Here is a 21,032-nt window from a genome sequence, read left to right as displayed (position 1 = left end):
TTATAACAGTTATTGACTGTTGCTTGACTAGTCTGTGGGCTAGCTCTCCCAATTTTGGCGCAAGTCTCCATATGTTGGTGAGGAGGACTTTGCAGGGGGTGTGCCTTTTGTCGTTTCTGGTGCCTAGGTTGATGACAGGTGATCCATCTGGTTTTATTCTTCTTTGACTTTTCTGTAGCGGTTTGCTACAACTGAGCGGCTTGTTAGGCCATTTCAGAGGACAGTGTAAAAAAAATCAACCACATTGCTGTGGGTCTGGAGTCATATGTAGGCCAGTCCAGGTAAGTATGGCCGATTTCCTTCCCTAAAGGATGTTAGAGAACCAGATGGGTTTTTACAACAATCCGATAGTTTCATGAGCATTATTAATGAGATTAACATATTATTCCAGATTTATTAATTTATTTAAATTCCCCTAGCTGCGGTGGTGGGATTTGAACTCGTCTCCATGGCATTAGTCTGGGCCTCTGGATTACTAGTTCAGTAGCATTACCACTATACTGCCATTCCCATAATGAATGGGCCTTTGAAACTCATAATCTCTCCACAGTGTGTCCACGGCTTCTCCAATAGCACCTCCCAAGCTCTCAACTTCCACCACCTAGAAGGGCAAGGGTTGGCAGGTGCATGGGAACACTATCCCCTCCAAGTTCCCCTTCCAAATCACACGCCATCCTGACTTGGATGTATAACACAGTTCCTTCATAGTCACATGCCAGCAACGTTCATATCTTGAGAATAAATAATTTTTTATAACTCATATTTTAAAGTGTATAAGTACTTAGAGATGTTGTCCTTAAGATACCTAATTGTTGTTTTCTGTTTGAGGAGGACTTACCTGGCAAACGAATGGCTAGTGACTCTGAAACAAGTGAGCAGCCCAGCTCTGACGCCATAGTATCGCTTCCCAAGAAGCTGAAGGTCACAGTGTTCAAACAATATAGATGTTCCAAATGTGGCTACATGACCAAGAGTGGAGCCGACTTCCAGGAACACATACCTCAGCACAAGTCTGACGGCTCAACCTTCCAGTGTTCACAGTGTGGGCTCTGTTATACATCTCCACTCTCCCTGAACAGACACCTATACATTGTCCACAAACTCAAGGAACCCGAGAAACTTCAAGCAGCCGATGTGGTTAGTGAAAATGGACAAGATGAACACAATGGGGAGTCAAACACTACGTCAGAGGAAGATGTAGATCTTCAGTGCCAAGTCTGCAGAGACGTTTTTGACAGTGAGACAGCATTGAGCGCTCATGTTCGGACTCACGGGATGAGGTTTATATTATCCAAGCAGAATGGAGGATCAGAGCAATGAATGCACGGATGCTAAGGAGAGACTTTTTAACCCTTCTCCATCGTCAGTAGGTCTGCAGTGACCCCAGTGTTAAACCTGCATTCATTAATGCATAATGCAGCAACATATAAACAAGTAAAGGAAAGTGGTACTCATTCAAAGCTGAGGGGCAAGCTTCCCCCTGCCCTTTTAAAGGTCCATGAGAGTGAAACAAGTGTTGCTTCAGGAACCGCGAGCCTGCAAACACTATTTTTTTCGTTTTCTTGCTGGTCTCATAACAGTAGGTTTTATACTTTCTACAACCCAATGCACAAGCAGAACCTCACAGGGAAATTAAGCCAAGATGCTTTCTGCACCTTCCAGCCCTTCATGCCCTCAAACATTTGTGATATGTTTTTACCTGTTATGTGGTTTTGCACTTGCATGTCTCAGGCCAGCTTCCAGTTAAACTCTTCCATGGTCTCAGATAGCTTAGAGTCCATAATTTCGCAAGCAGAACCAGATTCTCCTGTTTTTGTGTTGGGCCATGCTTGGTCAGAGTTGGGAGTTAACGGTTGTGTTTCTCTTTTTAAACAAAATTAAGTGAATCAAAGTGAATGGATGCTCCCGTTTATTTAAAAAAAAAAGAGATTTGATATGCTTGCAATAAGGATTCACAACATAAAGTAGCTTATTTTAAACATCTTTGTCTCCCCCTCCCTTATTTAGAAGTAAGTAGGCAGATTATACAGTGAGTGAACCTCTACAATCGGTAGCAGTGGAACTCTCCTCTCTCATCATCCCTTTTGTGTGTTTTGTTGGAGTGGCAGTCCCAGTGCACCTTTGGGGTTATGCTTTTCCTCCTTTTGCTTTGTAACTTTCTTTTCTGAGTTAGTCTCCTCCTTCCCTCTTGCCTATTACCCTGCTAACAAAGCACCCTGCCATTCCACTCCAACCGTGTTTCCAGCACATGCCTTTGACTGCTTATATGGTAATGTAAACCTCGCTGAATAGAATAAGGCAACAATACAGGCACAATGAGCTATGTCAGACAGTTGCTAACTGTAAAATCTTGCTTAGAAATCAAACCTCTTGGTTTCCTTACATCTTGTGGTTCCAGTACACAAAATTTATACTTCTGCAAATCTAATGCAGAAGTATTGCTCAGAAATATGAGTAATGCGCTGGCTTGTACAGCAATATGAGGATGGTTCTGATAATTCCCATGGTAAAGTAGAGCTGCATTCCTTTCAAGCCATATGTCTGAGGTGCAAGGCCACAAATGTTGTTTTAAAGGTTATCACCTTGCATGATAACCTTTCCTCATTTATGAGATTTGTGTACGCAATGTTTGAGAGCTTTACGACATTACATCATTATTTGTATATAAAACCACACACTTTGGCATTTATGCAGCAAAGCTTTTGAGCTGGAGGCAAACTACTTAGAATCATAGACTTACAGCACAGACACAGGCTCTTCGGCCCATTAAGTCTATACTGGTGTCTTTCTCCATATGAGCCACTCTCTAGCTTCTTCCCAATGTCCTTTATAATATACCCCCTTTTTTCCAAGAAACTTTTAATTCCCTTTTAAAATAATTTATGGGCACTGCTTGAAAAACAGTTGGTGGCAGAGAACTTCGCATTCTACTTACAATATGGAAAGAATTTCTTTCTTACTTCACCTGTAATTTTTTTTTAGAGGAAAGGAAAAGCTACACAACAGGTCAGCCAGGGCACCACTCAGCACCACATTTAAAAGAAGTCGGAACCCATTGATTTTTCTCCCTGTCAATTCGAGCTGCATGTTGTGGTTGGAGAGGGTAACGTAGAGCGCTGCCCCAGGTGGGAGAGCTGTGCTGTGCAGCACTGTGCCCCGAAACAAAGCTCTTCAAAGGGACCAGGTAACCTCTTTGGAGCTGCTTGTACGTTTCTAAACTTCCCTGAAAATTTCAAAAGCGGGCAAGCAAACTGCACTGCTATGGAATGAGAGAAGCCAGTATAAGAGTCGCAGCTTTTAGACAACAAAGAACACAGCTATTGGAATTGGAAAGATCTGGCTGGCATTGATCTTCGTTTATTGAGGGCAAGCTGGTTTGTAATCATTTCAGATCCCATACTGTTCTGAAACCAGGGGACCTCCTCACCTTGGTTAATTTGCAACATCCCTTGTCATGTAGGAGGAGTCTTCACAAACTGTCAGTCGCCAGAATTTTCATTACAATTTAGCTTTTTAATTGTGTCGCATGACTGTATGGTTAGATATAGAATTACTGACTTGCTGCAGGATTGTAATTTAATTGTAGCCTCTGGGAGTGTGTAGCACTTGCCATTTGGACCCTGTGAGGCAGAACCTCCCTGACGTCACTGGGATTGATTTGCCAAGTATTCTGGTTCTCCAGTAATATTCTGTATCTCAAGCACAGGGAAGGTACAAGTACCTTACAGAATTCATGTTGGGAATTTGAGTGGATTTTATCAGGGTTGCCCTCCACACAGACCCCAGTTCAAGGACGAGAGTGCATCAAGCCAAGATCCCAACAAAAACAAGAAATGCTGGAATCACTCAGCAGGTCTGGCAGCATCTGTGGAAAGAGAAGCAGAGTTAACGTTTCGGGTCAGTGACCCTTCTTCGGAACCAAGATCCCAAATTGGTCCAAACATGGTAGTCAGTCAGACATTTTACATCACCAACCATTCCGTTGAGATGTAAAGTGCAAAATGTCAACAGCACCGTCGCCAACAGTCAGATTTTCCTTAACTTCAACAAGCAAACTATGTGATCAATTGCAATTACAGAATTAACTATTACTCATTATTTTGTCTGTGAAACTAAATCAAGAGGGAAATTACTCAAAGCATGAAATAGATTTAAACAATTGATTAGAACAGAAGATTACTTTTGTCATTGGGCTCGAATTTCCACCAATTCCTCGTCACTTGGAGGAAATCGGGCCCACTGTTTGCATTCTTCATGTTGCAGAGCTCATTTTACATTTGCAAAGTAAAACTCTAACTCTGGTGCTGGCGACCAGAGATTTGTGTGAGTCGCTGAAATCATGTCAAGTAACCGAACAGCTGATAAACACTGGCCCACTCTTTTAAATTAAGTCATCAAATCCTGATATGACCAGTTAGCTGGCACTAGTATTAGATTGAAACCAGATTTTAAGTTAGAGAGGTTCTCTAGATCATGCAGATCCCTTCATGTGGTAAAATTATTTAATCGCAAATGGTTCTTTGTACTGAGTGGAGACTGTGGGTTGTGGGCATGGTGCTGAGGTAAATGCGAGGTGGCTGTGACCTGTGCAGGTGTCCGGACAATATGGCAAGTTGGTGCTTTTCCTTCCCTACCATTTTCCCCCTCTCAGGTACAGGAAGTCTAAGTGGGGACCTTGTTGGTTTGGAAGGTTGGAAAGGTGCTTTTCTTGTTGGACAAGGTTGTGCATTGGCTTGTTTTCTTCAGTCTCTCCATGCTCATTTAAATTGGAGGTTGTAGAAGATTGTCCAGTGACCACACTCACCATGCTGTAAATCACTTCAAAGAGCATCTGAAGCCACTTAATGGAAGCATCCCTCACTTCCCCTACCCCGGGACGAGTAATGCATTCCCCTTTGTGCACTCGCTCCTATTAAGCAGACACTGTAGAATGTATGGGATTGAATCAGAGTCTGTGCTAATGTTCCCTTTGTAAATGGGCAGTGCCATTAGGAAGGATGCTCATTAACTGGCTCATGCACTGCCATTCCTTCTGGTACCTGTGTGAATGGCACTAAAGTAATTTACAGGAGGACCAAATAAAGTATTTCAAAAAAATTTTAAACTAATGTAATTCCCTGCTTCAATGACCACTGTACTGTATCTTACTTAAATTTTATAAGATTAATTTCTTTAAAGAAAATGTATCTCCCATATTACTCAATTTTATAAATTACTTTGGAGATTTATATTTAATTGTAGTCATATTGACTAAAGTTTTCACGTGAACTTTCTATTTAAGTGCTGTACTACCTTACGCTGTTGTGTTCACATGATATGTTATATTACACTTAAAGGGGACACCCCAGACTCCATCTGTGTCAAGACACACATGCTCCTCTACCGGAAAGATTCATTTCTAATCTTTTCATCTACGTAGTGCAGTTCTTGTTGAGTTGCATCCTCTGCCTATGGGCGGTGACTTACTTGGTCCAAAGAGGTTGTTAGCTTGTGTTAACTATGTAGATGAAATTAGTAAATGCTAGGAGCTGGATGTTTAGAGGGTTTTAATTATCGTGTATTAGTTGAAGTCTGGAGTTTACCTCTTATTTTTGAGCCAGAATTCAGCTGTATTATTTACAGATAAAATAATTTAAAATATTTATCTTACGGAATTCAGCTCTGTTCACTTCCTTATTTCAATGTTTTTTGATACAACATATACAGACATTTGTACTTTTTGATAAATGTGTATAGTAGCGTGTAGAGAAACGTTTTGCAAGGTAACCTGTGTAGTTTGCTAAGGGTAGATCTACATGTTATCAGGGATTTCCCCCCGCCCCAAGCCATCACCCCTCTATTTAATCTGCATTGGCCTCCGTGCCTTCTTATTATGTTTACTTAAAAATATTTCAAATAAAAGCAACAGAAATTGAATTTTAACAGCCTCTTGTTAAGTCTGTGAGCTTTATCTTGATGTAATCATCCCTCTGTGAATATTTACTTAATATAATTAGCAACTATCCAGTGGCAGTGCTCATGGTAAGTCAGAGGATATTATACCATGTAAGACACCATATTCTACAGTAATATGTGTGCCCTTAATACTGAATGAATTTATATAGAAATGCAGATATTCTGGCTCTGGTGTTTTGTGTTGCTCTCCTTTGTTTCCTTCTACTTATTTAAGTGTGACAGACAATTCTAATAGACAGAAAATATATATATATATCAATCTGCAATTTATTTAGGAATTATTTATTTCCCCAAGACGACTCCAACATCACCTTCCAAATGCTCAATCTCTACCACCTTAGAGGACATGGCAGCAGATGCATGGGAACACCACAAGTTCTCCTCCAAGTCACACACCATTCTGATTTGGCATTATATTGCTGTTACTTCACCATCGCTGGGTCAAAATTCTGAAACTCCCTCCCTAACAGCACTGAGAGTATATCTACACCACATGGACTTTAGTGATTCAAGAAGGCGGCTCACCATCACCTCCTCGAGGGCAATTAGGGATGGGCAATAAATGCTGGCCTTGCCAGTGATGCTCACATGTCATGAACGAATAAAGTTCAGTTTTGACGATCAAAATATTTATCTCAAAATTCTTAAGTTTAAATCTGTAGAACAGCTGCGATTAATTAGGATGTCTATTTTTTGTGAGGGATGGTCTTACTAAAAAGCTTTCAAAATTCAATGTAATCTTTTCAGAAAAAATAATGAGCCTGAGGAATCTTTTACTCCTTGCTCACTCGCACATACATACAAGCTTTGTCACGAAATAAATAGTTTAATTTTGAAACTTAAAGAAACTGCTTTTGCTAATACTTATTCTCAGATGAACGTTATGTTAATGTTACTTGTTATCTGTTTATATCCAAAAGAATGAATTACCTCACCCTTTTCTACTGTCCTGGGTGAGTTCCAAAGAACTAGTCATGAAATATTACAGCACAGAACGTTGTGTTCTTACAACTCTGGCCTCTTGTGCCTTTCCCCCTTCCTTCACCCCACCGCTGGAGGCTGTGCCTTCAGCTGTCTAAGCCCCTAAGCTCTGACATTCTCTCCCTAAATCTCTCCTCCTTTAAGACACACCTTTAAAGCTTACCTGTGACCAAGTTTTTAGTCACCTATCTAACATCTCTTTCTTTGGCTTGGTGTATGATTAAACCCCTGTAAAGTGCCTTTTACTACGTTAAAGGTGCTGATAAGTACAAGTTGTTGAGTGATTCAACGTTTTGAAATATGCTAGTTATGTAACAGTGTAATCTGATACCTCATACGTTTCTAACTACAGTAGATAGTTTCACAAAGCTTTGATGGAGGGATTTCTCCAATACGGTAGATTTCCTAGCAATTCCAATACCCTACCTTTGGGAATTCTGTTTAAGTTGAAAGATGTCACTGTTGACATGTCAATGAGTACTTCATTGACGTCACTCAACATGGAATGGATGCTTGCGTTTTACAGGATATGAACGACTCGTAGAAGCTGTTTGGTGAAGTACTTGGCAGATTGCTTGTACGGCAGACTCTGGTAGTTAGGTTCTCTGACTTTCTGTATTCACCAGATGTTTCTCTGTTTGAAGACAACGGGGCGGCACAGTGGCGCAGTAGTTAGCACCGCAGCCTCACAGCTCCAGGGACCCGGGTTCGATTCTGGGTACTGCCTGTGCGGAGTTTGCAAGTTCTCCCTGTGTCTGCGTGGGTTTTCTCCGGGTGCTCCGGTTTCCTCCCACAAGCCAAAAGACTTGCAGGTTGGTAGGTAAATTGGCCATTATAAATTGTCACTAGTATAGGTAGGTGGTAGGGAAATATAGGGACAGGTGGGGATGTTTGGTAGGAATATGGGATTAGTGTAGGATTAGTATAAAAATGGGTGGTTGATGGTCGGCACAGACTCGGTGGGCCAAAGGGCCTGTTTCAGTGCTGTATCTCTAATCTAATCTAATCTAAATGCCAGCTCCTTGAAAAGCAGATGGAATACCATTAAAAAAAATTAACCAGCTGTATCAAACAAAGGAACCAATTTGAATATAATGTAAGTAGGTCATTGCCACAAGATTGACCACAAATATAATGCCAGCATTTCTGGATCCAGTCCAGAATTTGAACCTTTTTTTAAATTTGTTTCATGGGATGTGGGCGTCTCTGGCAAGGCCAGCATTTGTTGCCCATCCCTAATTGCACTTGAGAAGGTGGTGGACAACTGCCTTCTTGACCTGCTGCAGTCCATCTGGTGCGGGTACACCCACAGTGCTGTTGGGGAGGGAGTTTCAGGTTTTTGATCCAACGACAGTGAAGGAATGGCGATATAGTTCCAAGTCAGAATGGTGTGTGGCTTGGAGGTGAACTTGCAGGTGGTGGTGTTCCCATGCGTCTGCTGCCCTTGTCCTTTTAGGTGGAAGAGGTTGCAGGTTTGTAAGGTGCAGTATAAAGTAACCTTGGTGAGTTGCTGCAGTGCATCTTGTATATGGCACACACTCCTGCCACTGTGCATCGGTGGTGGAGGGAGTGAATGTTTAAGGTGGGTGGATGGGGTGCTGATCAAGTTGGCTGCTTTGCCCTGGATGGTGTTGAGCTTCCTGAGCATTGTTGGAGCTTCACTCATCCAGGAAAGTGGAGAGTATTCCATCACACTCCTGACTTGTGTCTTGTAGATGGTGGACAGACTTTGGAGAGTTGGGAGGTGAGTTACTGCAAGTCTACTCGGTCAAGTACAGCTCTGATTATTTTTCCCCACTTCTTATCTCTGGGACATTGGGTTGAATTCCAGTCCATGCATCCGATGAAAGCTTCATCTCTTTGCTGGTTAAGAATGAGCAATAATGACTTTAGTCAATAATACAGGGCCCACCTATTATTTCCAATCCAGGGTGCTATGTCCTTCTTTTACAATAACTGCTCAGTAGGGCACCACTTGAATTATATTAGATGATACAATTGACTTTCAATTTCTGCTCCAAGCATGGAATTCTATATCCTGTTCTCTACCATTATATAGAATTTGTGAACCATGTAAAATTCTGATTAAAGAATAAAATGTTCCCCATTTGTCAAGTTCTTAATATTTTATGCACATTAGAGGTAATGAATCCTCTGCCAAATATCACCTCAGGCAGCTGCATATTTTCAAGGTCAAACTTTGTTCAAAGATATGCTGAAGTACTTTATACACTTAATTGGGTTGCTGCATGATTGGTTCAAATGCATTGTGATTTGCAAATTGGTTTAAATTGTCCATGGGTTTATAGAAATCTAGATCTGTGATTAACCCTAATTATCAACAGCAACTTGCATTTATATAGCACCTTTAACAGAGTAAAACATTCCAAGATCATCAAACAAAATATGACACCAAGCCACATGAGGTATTAAGACAGGTGACCAAAAGCTCAGTCAAAGAGGTGACTTAAAGGAGGAAAGAGGGATACTGAGGTGAAGAGGTTTAGGGAGGGAATTCCAGAGCTTTGGGTGTAGGCAGTTGAAGACAGTTACTGGTGGTGGAGCAAAGGAAATCAGGGATGTGCAAGAGGCCAGAATTAGAGGAGCACAGAGATCTGAATTAAAGCTTAACATTTGGCAAGCTAGTTCTGGATTTAACGGTGCTTAACTTATTCATGTTGCACAAAGTCAGTGAGAGATATTTGCCTACCAATCTCTCTGTTATATGGGTGGGAGTGGGACCCCTGGGTTGACTCGTGTTACATTGGAATATACATTGTACAGAGCATCAGGTTTAATAACTCAATGACTGGCTACTGATAGATTCAGAGACAAATCCAACTAATCAATGGTCAAACATAGCTTCAATTTCAGAGTAATTAAGAGTCCCAGCAGCTTGGAATGTATTCATGCTCCCTCACTGCAGTATTAGGATGTATTCAAGGACAAGACAAGACCATTCAACCCATCGAACTTGTCCTTCTACTATCTCAAATAACAGCCCAGCGTTCACCGCGCTCAGCCCAGTGTTCAACTGTGTCACAAAAGGTTTTACCTTTTTGTAATCAGAACTTCGAATTCTGTGTGTTTTAAAAACTCAAAGGATTTTCAGCAGACTAGGACACCTGCAAACAGTTGGAATTTCTGCAATGTTTTGAAAGAAAGTTCAGAACAAGAGTTGAACTTTATGGGTGTTTTGAAAGGAAGTTGAACTTGAACAGGAAAGCCAGCAATTTCAAGGAAACCACAGGGGTTTGACCTTTCTTCAGAGCAGCTTGAGTGACAGGGTGACCCTGTGTCTGGACATGTGACCATGTTCAGGAAGGCTTTTTTCACCTTGGATCCTTTAAAAAGCCCGTGAATTGGACAAAGGGCAGGCATTTGAAATCTTTGCTTTGACCTGCCTGGAACAAGAAAGAAAAGACCCAGAAAAGTGCTGCCTCTCTCTCTCTCTCTCTCTCTCTCTCTAAAGGAGACTTGCATCTCTTGAAAAGGAATTCTGCATTTGAAAGGTGGCAGATTCCTGTTGCTTCCAGTCTCTGAAGGATTCCTGAATCCAGTGAGATTCCTGCTGCCTCCTGTGTACTAAGAAATCCTGAAATCCGAAGAATTCTTCTACTGTTAGACTGCTGCTTCACAACCCAAACAGACCTGTTGCTACACCCCGATTGAAGACCTATATGACGCCTACTACAGTTAAATTGCCATGAACCCCTACCCATCACAGACTGTTCATCAATGTCGCTTGGAGAGACGTCGAGTGGCATCCAACTGTTCAACTCTCGGACACCTCACCATACCAAAAACATCCTGCCAGGACATGATAAACCCAATTTTTTTTTTAATTCCTTCTATTCCAAAGAGACAGCTTTGAACCAAAAATTCTTTTTCCCTGGTTAACAGTTTTTTTTTCTGAATGTATGTGTGCGCATGAGGGTTAAGGAATTAAGGAGTTTTCATATATAGATTTATCTCGTTAGCAGTTAAGACCTATTATTTATTTTCTAATAAATAGATGATAATGTTTAAAGAAACCTGGTTTGGTGTGCTTTATTCTGGAGGGAAGATAAAGTGTTTAATTTGGCTACACTTCAGTAGGTGGGAAACTTTATTTGATCTGCTATGGCCTGTGGAGTAGTGGGACTGAATTAACAGTGCATTACTCCCGCCTTGGTTGTAACAGTAGTGTTATGAGTGCTTCAATTTTTTTTTGTTAAATTTTTTGAGAATTTGGGTTTTAAAACTGAAAAGGATTCCATAGATGCTAGAACTTTGTTTTTTTAAAAAGAGGTCATCGGAAGGTCTTTTGGACTGAGCTTGAAAACAACAGTTACTGGAAGAATCAAGGACTGCTTAAAAACAAGCCCACACTGGTAGTCACCTGCCTTCAGTTAAATACCCAGCAGGGGCCTTTTTTGACTTTTGAAGATGTTTACAGAGAAATGACAGGTCAAGATTTATAGGGGTCAGGAGGCTTGATTCCTGTGATGCTTTTGGTTTCGATATGGACAGTGCTCTAAAAAGAAGTTAAACAATCAGCCTGCCAAGGACAAACCCCAACTCAGCCTGTTCCAGCTCTTTGAAAAGCTGCCAGTTTTTCTATCTCTGAGAAGCTCTGTGAAGCAAGTGTAAGAAACTGCCTAAAACCCCTGTTGCTGCATTTTGCCTGGAAAGCCTGCCCAAACTGATCTTCAACATCGCCTGAAAAGCACTGTTCTAGGAAGATCGCAGTGACAGCCGTCTACGCATATTTGGGATGCCAAACCAAAGCAAAGGACATCTCTCATCTTTCCATATCTTTTTTTTTCTTCGAGGATTAGCAATCATTTGGCCAAGCATTCTTTTTGTCTTTTTTTTTTGTAATAGAGCTCTAAAGAGTAAATCTCTTTTATCGGATATGTGTGTGTGAGGGGCTAAGGTAAAAAGGGAACTTTTATATTTCAATCTGTATTAATGCTTTGCATCATTACCAGCTAAGACTTGTTTTATAACAAACTGATAATTTTGTTTATTAAAGAAACCTGGTTGGTGTATTTCATTCTGGGATATGGGTAACTGGGAAAAAATGTAAATATATGTTGTGACCTGTGGAGAAGTGTAACTAGAAAAATAGTGCACTCCTCCCGCCTCAGTCGTAACACTGGATATAGAGCATTCCATATGTTTATCGCCCTACAAATAAAGAATCTTTTTTTCTAGGATCGGTTTTAAATTCAAACATAAGATGGTTACTGGTAAATCCAGTAACAAATTCAAGAGAAACTTATTTACCCAGCCAGAGGTTAGATTTTGGAACTTGCTACTGAATTTTTTTTTATTATTCATGGGATGCTAGGCGAGCATTTATTGCCCATCCCTAATTGCCCTTGAGAAGTTTAGTGGTGAGCTGCCTTCTTGAGCCACTGCAGTCCACAGAGTTCCAGGATTTTGCCCCAGTGACAATGAAGGAATGGCAATATAGTTCCAAATCAGGATGGTGTGTGACTTGGAGGGGAAGTTGCAGGTGGTGGTGTTCCCATGCATTTGCTGCCCTTGTCCTTCTAGGTGGTAGAGGTCACAGGTTTAGAAGGTGCTGTCTAAGGAGCCTTGCTGCAGTGCATCTTGTAGATGGTACACACTGTGCATCGGTCGTGGAGGGAGTGAATGTTTGTAGATGGGGTGCTAATCAAGCGGGCTGCTTTGTCCTGGATGGTGTCAAGCTTTTTGAGTGTTGTTGGAGCTGCATCCATCCAGGCAAGTGGAGATTATTTCATCACACTCCTGACTTGTGGACAGGCTTTGGGGAGTCGAGAGATGATTTACTCACCGCATGATTCCTAGCCTCTGACCTGCTCTTGTAGCCACCGTATTCACATGGCTACTCCAGTTCAGTTTCTGGTCTATGGTAACACCCAGAACGTTGATAGTGGGGGAATTCAGTGATGGTAATGCATTTGAATGTCAAGGGGAGATGGTTAGATTCTCTCTTGTTGGAGATGGTCATTGCCTGGCACTTGTGTGGCGTGAATGTTACTTGTCACTTATCAGACCAAGCCTGGATATTGTCCAGGTCTTGCTGCATTTCTACATGGACTGCTTCAGCGTCTGAGGAGTCACAAATGGTGCTGAATATTGTACAATCATCAGCAAACATCCCCACATCTGACCTTATGATTGAAGGAAGGTAATTGATGAAGCATCTGAAGATGGTTGGGCCGAGGATACTCTCCTGAGGAACTCCTGCAATGATGTCCTGGAGCTGAGATGATTGACCTCCAGCTACCACAATCTTCCTTTGCGCTACGTATGACTCCAACCAGCGGGGAGTTTTCTCCCTGATTCCCATTGACTCCAGTTTTGCCCAGGCTCCTTGATGCCATACTCAGTCAAATGCTGCCTTGATGTCAAGGGCAGTCACTCTCGCCTCACCTCTTGAGTTCAGCTCTTTTGTCCATGTTTGAACCAGGGCTGTAATGAGGTCAGGAGCTGAGTGGTCCTGGCAGAACCCAGACTGTGCGGCACTGAGCAGGTTGTTGCTAAGCAAGTGCCGCTTGATAGCACTGTTGATGACACCTTCCATCACTTTACTGATGGAGAGTAGACAGATGGGGCGGTAATTGGCCGGGTTGGACTTGTCCTGCATTTTTTGTACAGGATATACCTGGGCAATTTTCCACATTGCCGGCTAGATACCAGTGTTGTAGCTGTACTGGAACAACTTGGCTAGGTGCGCAGCAAGTTCTGGAGCACTGGTCTCCAGTACTATTGCCAGAATGTTGTCAGGGCCCATAGCCTTTGCAGTATCCAGTGCCTTCAGTCGTTTCTCAATATCACGCGGAGTGAATTGAATTGGCTGAAGTCTGGCATCTGTGATGCTGAGGACTTCAGGAGGAGGCGGAGACGAATCAACAACTGCATGGAATTGCTTAAGCAATATAGATGAAATTAAGGGGAACCTAGCTAAGTTCTTGAGGGAGTAAGGAATAGAAGGTTATGCTGATAGTATGAGATGAAGAGGGGTGTGCTGCAGCTTGTGGGGAGCATAAATGCTGTTATAGACCAGGTTTTTTCATCATCCATGGGAAATGGGTGTTGCTGGTGTTGCTGGCGTGGCTGGCATTTATTGCCCAGCTCTAATTGCCCTTGAAAAGGTACGCCCCTTCTTGAAGCACTGCAGTCCATGGTGTAAAAGTGCTGCTGGGGAGAGAATTCCAGGATATTGACCCAGCGATGATAAATAAACAGTGATATTTCCAAGTCAGGATGGTGTATGACTTGGAGGGAAACTTGCAGGTGGTGATGTTCATATGTGTCTGCTGCCCTTGTTCTAGGTTAGAGGTTATGGGCTTGAGAGTTGCTGCAGTGCGTTTTGGAGATGGTACACACTGCAGCCGTGGTGTCAATGGTGGAGGGAGTGAATGTTTAAGGTGGTGGATGGGATGGCAATCAAGTGTGTTGCTTTCGTCTGGATCGTGTTGAGCTCCTTGAGTGTTGTTGGAGCTGCACTCGTCCAGGCAAGTGGAGAGTATTCCATCACCGAATCGTTACAGTGCAGATGGAGGCCATTCATGTCTGCACTCACTCTCTGAAAGAGCAATTTCCTCAGTTCCATTCACCCACCTTCTCCCCATAACCCTGCACATTCTTCCTTTTCATATAACTGTCTAATTCCCTTTTGAATGCTTCAATTGAGCCTGCCTCCACCACTTTCTCAGGCAGCACCTTCCAGAACTTAACCACTCACTGCGTGAAAAAGTTTTTCCTCATGTCACTCTTGCTTCACTTACCAAATACGAGTGGGAACAATTTCTCTCCATCTGTTCTGTCCAGACCCCTCATGATTTTGAATATCTCTATCAAATCACCTCTCAGCCTTCTCTTCTCCAAAGAAAACAGTCCTAACTTCTCTAATCTATCTTCATATTTGAAATTCCTCATCCCTGGAACCATTGTCAATAATCTTTTCCGTACTCTCTCCAATGCCCTCATGTCTTTCCTAAGGTGCGGCGCCCAGAACTGGACACAGTTCCCCAGCTGATGCCAAACTAGTGTCTTATACAAGTTCAACATAACTTCCTTGCTCTTGTACTCTATGCCCCTATTAATAAAGCCCAGGATACTGTATACTTTATTAACCTCTCTCTCAACCTGTCTGTCACCTTCAATGATTTGTGCACGTATACACCTAGATCCCTCTGCTCCTATACCCCATTTAGAATTGTGTCCTTTATTCTATATTGTCTCTCCATGTTCTTCCTACCAAAATGAATCACTTCACATTTCTCTGCATTGAACTTCATCTGCCACCTGTCTGCCCATTCCACCAACTTGTCTGTCCTTTTGAAATTCTACACAATCCTCCTCACAGTTCACAATGCTTCCAAGTTTCGTATCACCTGCAAACTTTGAAATTGTGCCCTGTATACCAAGGTCTAGGTCATTAATATATGTCTGGAAAAGCAAGGGTCCCAACACTGATCCCGAGGGAACTCCACTACAAACACTCCTCCAGCCCGAAAAACATCCATTAACTCATTGTTTCCTGTCACTCAGCCAATTTCATATCCATGTTGCTACCGTCCCTTTTATTCCATGAACTACATGTTTGCTCACAAGTCTGTTGTGTGGCACTTTATCAAACACCTTTTGAAAGTCTGTCTACACCACATCAACCCTCTCTGTTACCTTCTGAAAAAACTCCAGCAAGTTAGTTAAACATGATTTTGCCTTAAGAAAACAATGCTGCCTTTCCTTAAATAACTCTTATTTGTCCATGTGGCTATTGATTTTGTCCCGAATTATTTTTTCCCGAAGTTTTCCCACCACCGACGTTAAACTGACTGACCTGTAGTTGCTGGACTTTACACCCTTTTTTGAACAAGGGTGTAACGTTTCCAATTCTCCAGTCCTCTGGCACCACCCAAAACTAAGGAAGACTGAAAAATTATGGCCAGTGTCTCTGCGATTTCCACCCTCACTTCCCTCAGTATCCTTGGATGCATCTCATCCAGTCCTGGTGCTTCATCCACTTTAAGTACAGACAGCCTATCTAATACTTCCTCTTTATCAATTTTAAACCCCTGTAGTGTCTGACTTACCTCCTCTTTCAACATTGCCTGGGTTGTATCATCGTCTTTGGTAAAGACAGATGCAAAGTATTCATTTAATACTTCAGCCACATATATATCTCGGGGCTGTTACACAGTTGGCTCTCTGCTTACACTGCTGTCTCTTTTCCTGCCAACTGCTGAGTCTCTTCGACTCGCCTCTCTTCAGCCCCGTCTTTATAGCTGTCCGCCAGCTCTGGCAATCGCTGGCAACTGGCTCCCACGACTTGTCAATGTCACAAGACTTCATGTCGCATTTGCAAACATCTTTAAAGTGGAGACATGGACGGTTGGTGGGTCTGATACTGGTGACGAGCTCGCTGTACAATACGTCCTTGGGGATCCTGCCATCTTCCATGCGGCTCACATGGCCAAGCCATCTCAAGCGCCGCTGGCTCAGTAGGGTGTACATGCTGGGACTGTTGGCTGCCATGAGGACTTCTGCGTTGGAGATACAGTCCTGCCCCTGATGCCAAGGATTCTCCAGAGACAACGAAAATGGAATGCGTTGAGACGTCATTTTTGGCTGAAATATGTTGCCCAGGCCTCACTGCCATAGAGCAACGTACTGAGGACAGAGGCTTGAAACACTCAGACTTTTGTGTTCCATGTCAGTGCACCATTTTCCCACACCCACTTGGCCAGTCTGGACATAGCAGCAGACGTCTTTCCCATGCGCTTGTTGATTTCTGCATCGAGAGACAGGTTTCTGGTAATGGTTGAGCCCAGGTAGGTGAACTCTTGAACCACTTCCAGAGTGTGGTCGCCGATATTGATGGATGGAGTATTTGTGACATTCTGTCCCATGATCGTTTTCTTGAAACTGATGGTTAGGCCAAATTCATTGCAGGCAGCCGCAAGCCTGCCGATGAGTCTCTGCAGACACTCTTCCGTGTGGGATGTTAATGCAGCATCGTCAGCAAAGAGGAGTCTCCTGATGACTTTCCGTACTTTGGTCTTCGCTCTAAGACGGGTAAGGTTGAACAACCTGCCATCTGATCTTGTGTGGAGGAAAATTCCTTCTTCTGAAGACTTAAACTCATGTGAGAGCAGCAGGGAGGAGAAGATCGCAAACGGTGTAGGTGCAAGAACACAGCCCTGTTTCACGCCACTCAGGATAGGAAAGGGGTCTGATGAAGCACCGTTATGCTGAATTCTGCCTTTCATATTATCATGGAACGCAGTGATGATGCTTAGCTTTGGTGGGCATCCGATCTTTGCTGGTCGTCTGAAGAGACCACGTCTGCTGTTGAGGTCAAAGGCTTTGGTGAGATCTATGAAGGCTAGGTAGAGGGGCACCTGTTGTTCACGGCATTTCTCCTATAACTGGCGAAGGGAGAACAGCATGTCAATGGTGGATCTCTCTGCTTGAAAGCCACACTGTGCATCAGGGTAGACACGCCCAGCCAGCTTCTGGAGTCTTTTAAAAATGACTCAAGCGAAGGCTTTCCCCTCTGTGCTGAGCAGGGAGATTTCACTGTAGTTGTTGCAGTCACCCTTGTTCTTATAGAGGGTGGTGATATTGTCATTGTGCATGTCCTGTGGTACTGCTCCCTCATCCCAGCACAGGCAAAGCAGTCCATGGAGTGCTGAGAGTATAGCAGGTTTGGCACTCTTGATTATTTCAGGGGTAATGCTGTCCATTCCAGGTACTTTTCCGCTGATTAGAGAATCGATGACGTTACTGAGTTCCGATTTTTTGGCTGTTTATCCAGCTCATCCATGACTGGCAGAGACTGGGCTACATTGAGGGCGGTATCAGTGACATCATTTTCCCTGGTGTACAGTTCTAGATAGTGCTCCACCCAGCGGTCCATTTACTTGCTTGGGTCAGTGATCATTTCTCCGATTTAGACTTGAGGGGGGCGATCTTCTTGATGGTTGGCCTAAAAGTTCTCTTAATGCCGTCATACATTCCTCTGATGTTTCCGGTGTTGGAGGCCAACTGAATACAACTGCATAGGTGTTGCCAGTAGTCATTTGCACAGCGCCTGGCTGTTCTTTGCGTGGTGCTTCTGGCAGCTTTAAGTGCTAAGGATGTTGATTTGCTGGGGACTTTCTTGTAGTTCAGCAATGCAATGCGCTTAGCGGCTATGACCATCTCTTCAAAGTGAGATTGAAACCAGACTGCATTCTGCTTCTCACATTTGCCAAAGGTGGTTATTGCTGAGTCATAGATGGCGTCTCTGATGTGGGCCCACTTGGTCTCTGCATCCCCTGCAGGAGTGTTTTGAAGGGCTTTTTCAAGCGAATTGATATAGATATATATAAGGCCATGCACGACAACTAAATTTTAAGGGGTCATTGCTCCTGACTTGTGCCTTCTAGATGGTTGAAATAGTTTGGGGAGTCAGGAGGAGTCACTGCAGAATACCCAACCTCTGACCTGCTTTTGTAAACACAGAAACAAGTCATTCGGCCCAACTAGTCCACGCCAGCGTTTATGCTGCACTTGAGCCTCCTCCCATCTTTCTTCTAAATCTATCATTGTAACCCCCATTCCCTTCTCCCTCATATTCGTGTCTAGCTTCCCCTTAAACTATTTGCTTCAACGACTCCCTGTGGGATTGAGTTCCATATTCTCACCACTCTTTGGGTAAAGAGGTTTCTTCTGAATTCCCGATTGGATTTCTTGGTGACTATTTTATATTGATGGCCTCTAGTTATGCTCCTCCCCACAAGTGGAAACATTTTCTCTGTATCCACTCTATCAAAATCTTTCATAATTTTAAAAACCTCTAATAGGTCACCCCTCAGCCTTATTTTGTCATGAGAAAAGGGACACAGCCTGTTAATCCTTTCCTGATGATATATATACCCACGCATTTCTGGTATCCTTGTAAATCTTCTCTGCACCCTCTCCAGACTTTCTATACCCTTTTTATAATATGACCACCAGAAATGCATACAGTATTCTAAGTCTGGTGTAACCAAGGTTCAATACAGGTTGAGAATAACTTCCCTAATTTTCAATTCTATCCTCCTAGAAATAAAGCCTAGTGTTTGGTTTGCTTTTCTATGACCTTGCTGACCTGTGGCACAACTGTTAGTGAATTTTGTATTTGTTCTCTGAGATCCCTTTGTTCCTCTACCTTTGTGGCTAATCCGATTAAGTTTCTGGTCAATGGTAACCCCCCAGGATGTTGATGGTGCGGAATTCAGCAACAACAATGCTGTTGAATGTCAAGAGGGAGCGGTTTGGCTGTGTCTTGTTTGCCAATTGTATGGAACGAATATTATTTGCCACTCAATAGTTTAAGCTTGAATGTTGTCCAGGTCTTGCTGCATGTGGGCACGGACTGCTTCAGTATCTGAGGAGTTGCAAATGGAATTGAACACTCTGCAATCATCAGTGAACATCTCGCTTCTGACCTTATGGTGGAGGGAAGGTCATTGATCAAGCAGCTGAAGATGGTTGGGCCTAGGACACTACCCTGAAGAACCCCTAAAGAAATGTTCTGGGACTGAGATGATTGGCCTCCAACAAACACAATGATCTTCCTTTGTGCTAGGTATGACTCTAGCCAGTGAAGAGTATTCCCCCTGATGCCCATTAAGTTCAATTTTGTTAGGGCTGCTTGATGCCACACTTAAACAAATGTTAATTTCATATCAAGGGCAGTCACACTCACCTCACCTCTGGAATTCAGCTCTTTAGTCCATGTTTGGCCCAAGACTATAATGCTGTTTAGAACCGAGTGGTCCTGGTGAAAAACAACCTGAGCATTGGTGAGCAGGTTGTTGCTGAGTAAGTGCTACTTGATAAGTGTCGACGACAACTTCCATCACTTTGATGATTGAAAGTCGACTGATGGGACAGTAATAGGCCAGATTGGATTTGTCCTGCCTTTTGTGGACAGACATACCTGGGCAATTTTCCACTTTGTTGGGTGGATGCCAGTGTTGTTGTACTGGAGCAGCTTGGCTAGAGGCACGATTAGTTCTGGAGCACAAGTCTTCAGCACTACAGCCAGGATGTTGTTGGGGCCCATAGCTTTAGTTGTATATAGTGCATTGTCTTTTCTTGATATCACGTGGAGTGAATCGAATTGTCTGACAACTGGCTTCTGTGATGCTGGGGACTTCAGGAGGAGGCAGAGATGAATCATTCACTTGGCACTACTGGCTAAAGATGGTTGCAGATGCTTCAGCTTTGTCTTTTGCACTCATATGGCTGGGCTGCACCATCATTGAGGATGGGGATGTTTTTGGAGCCGCCTCCTGCAGTTGGTTGTTTAATTGTCCACCACCATTCATGGCTGAATGTGGCAGGATTGCAGAGATTTGATTTGTTGGTTATGAGATCACTTAGCTCTGGCTATAGCATGCTTCTTATGTTTGGCATGCAAATAGGGCTGTGTTGTAGCCTCACCAGGTTGGCACTTCATTTTTAGGTATGCCTGGTGTTGCTTCTGGCATGCCCTCCTACAGTCCTCTTTGAACCAGGGTTGATCCCCTGGTTTGATGGTAATGGCAGAGTGAGGGATGTGCCAGGCCATGAGGTTACAGATTGCAGTGGAGTATAATTCTGCTGCTGGTAGCCAACAGAGCCTCATGGATGCCCAGTTTTAAATAGCTGGATCTGTCCCATTTAGCATGGTGGTAGCGCCACACGACAGGATTGGAGGGTGACATCTGTGAAGACAGGACTTCATCTCCACAATTGGTCAAATCTAACAGTACCGTCATGGATAGATCCATCTGTGATAGGTAGATTGGTGAAGGCGAGGTTAAGTAGGTTTCTCCCTCGGTTCTCTCGCCACTTGCTACAGACCCAGTCTAACAGCTATGTCCTTCAGGACTCTGCCAGCTCGGTCAGTAGTTGTGCTACCGAGTCACTCTTGGTGATGGACATTGAAGTCCCCTACCCAGAGTACATTCTGTGCTTCTTCCAGGCCAGTTGGCCTGCTTCACAGCTATAAATTCTGTCATTTTTACTCACTTAAATTTATCACTTCTTCTTCCATTAGCCTGACTCTCAAAGTTCTGAGGAAAGGTCGCAGACCTGAA

General features: G+C 43.2%; 1 protein-coding gene across 10 annotated transcripts in view; it reads left to right on the top strand.

Annotated features, from left to right (window-relative positions):
• znf592 (zinc finger protein 592) overlaps positions 1–5,922 on the top strand; it is a 158,423-nt gene extending 152,501 nt beyond the window's left edge. For 9 of the 10 annotated variants that reach the window (XM_068015382.1, XM_068015381.1, XM_068015388.1 and 6 more), the window contains one exon: positions 829–5,922. In XM_068015382.1, the coding sequence (XP_067871483.1) occupies positions 829–1,320 (492 nt within the window). In that variant the 3' untranslated portion in view covers positions 1,321–5,922. The remainder of the gene's footprint in view (positions 1–828) is intronic. The other variant, XM_068015391.1, reaches the window with a different exon arrangement.
• The last annotated feature ends 15,110 nt before the right edge of the window (positions 5,923–21,032 follow it).

This window comes from Heterodontus francisci, chromosome 35, assembly GCF_036365525.1.
Source record: "Heterodontus francisci isolate sHetFra1 chromosome 35, sHetFra1.hap1, whole genome shotgun sequence".
NCBI lineage: Eukaryota > Metazoa > Chordata > Chondrichthyes > Heterodontiformes > Heterodontidae > Heterodontus > Heterodontus francisci.
Note: the sequence above shows the minus strand (reverse complement) of the source record. Positions and strands in the feature narration are given on the sequence as shown.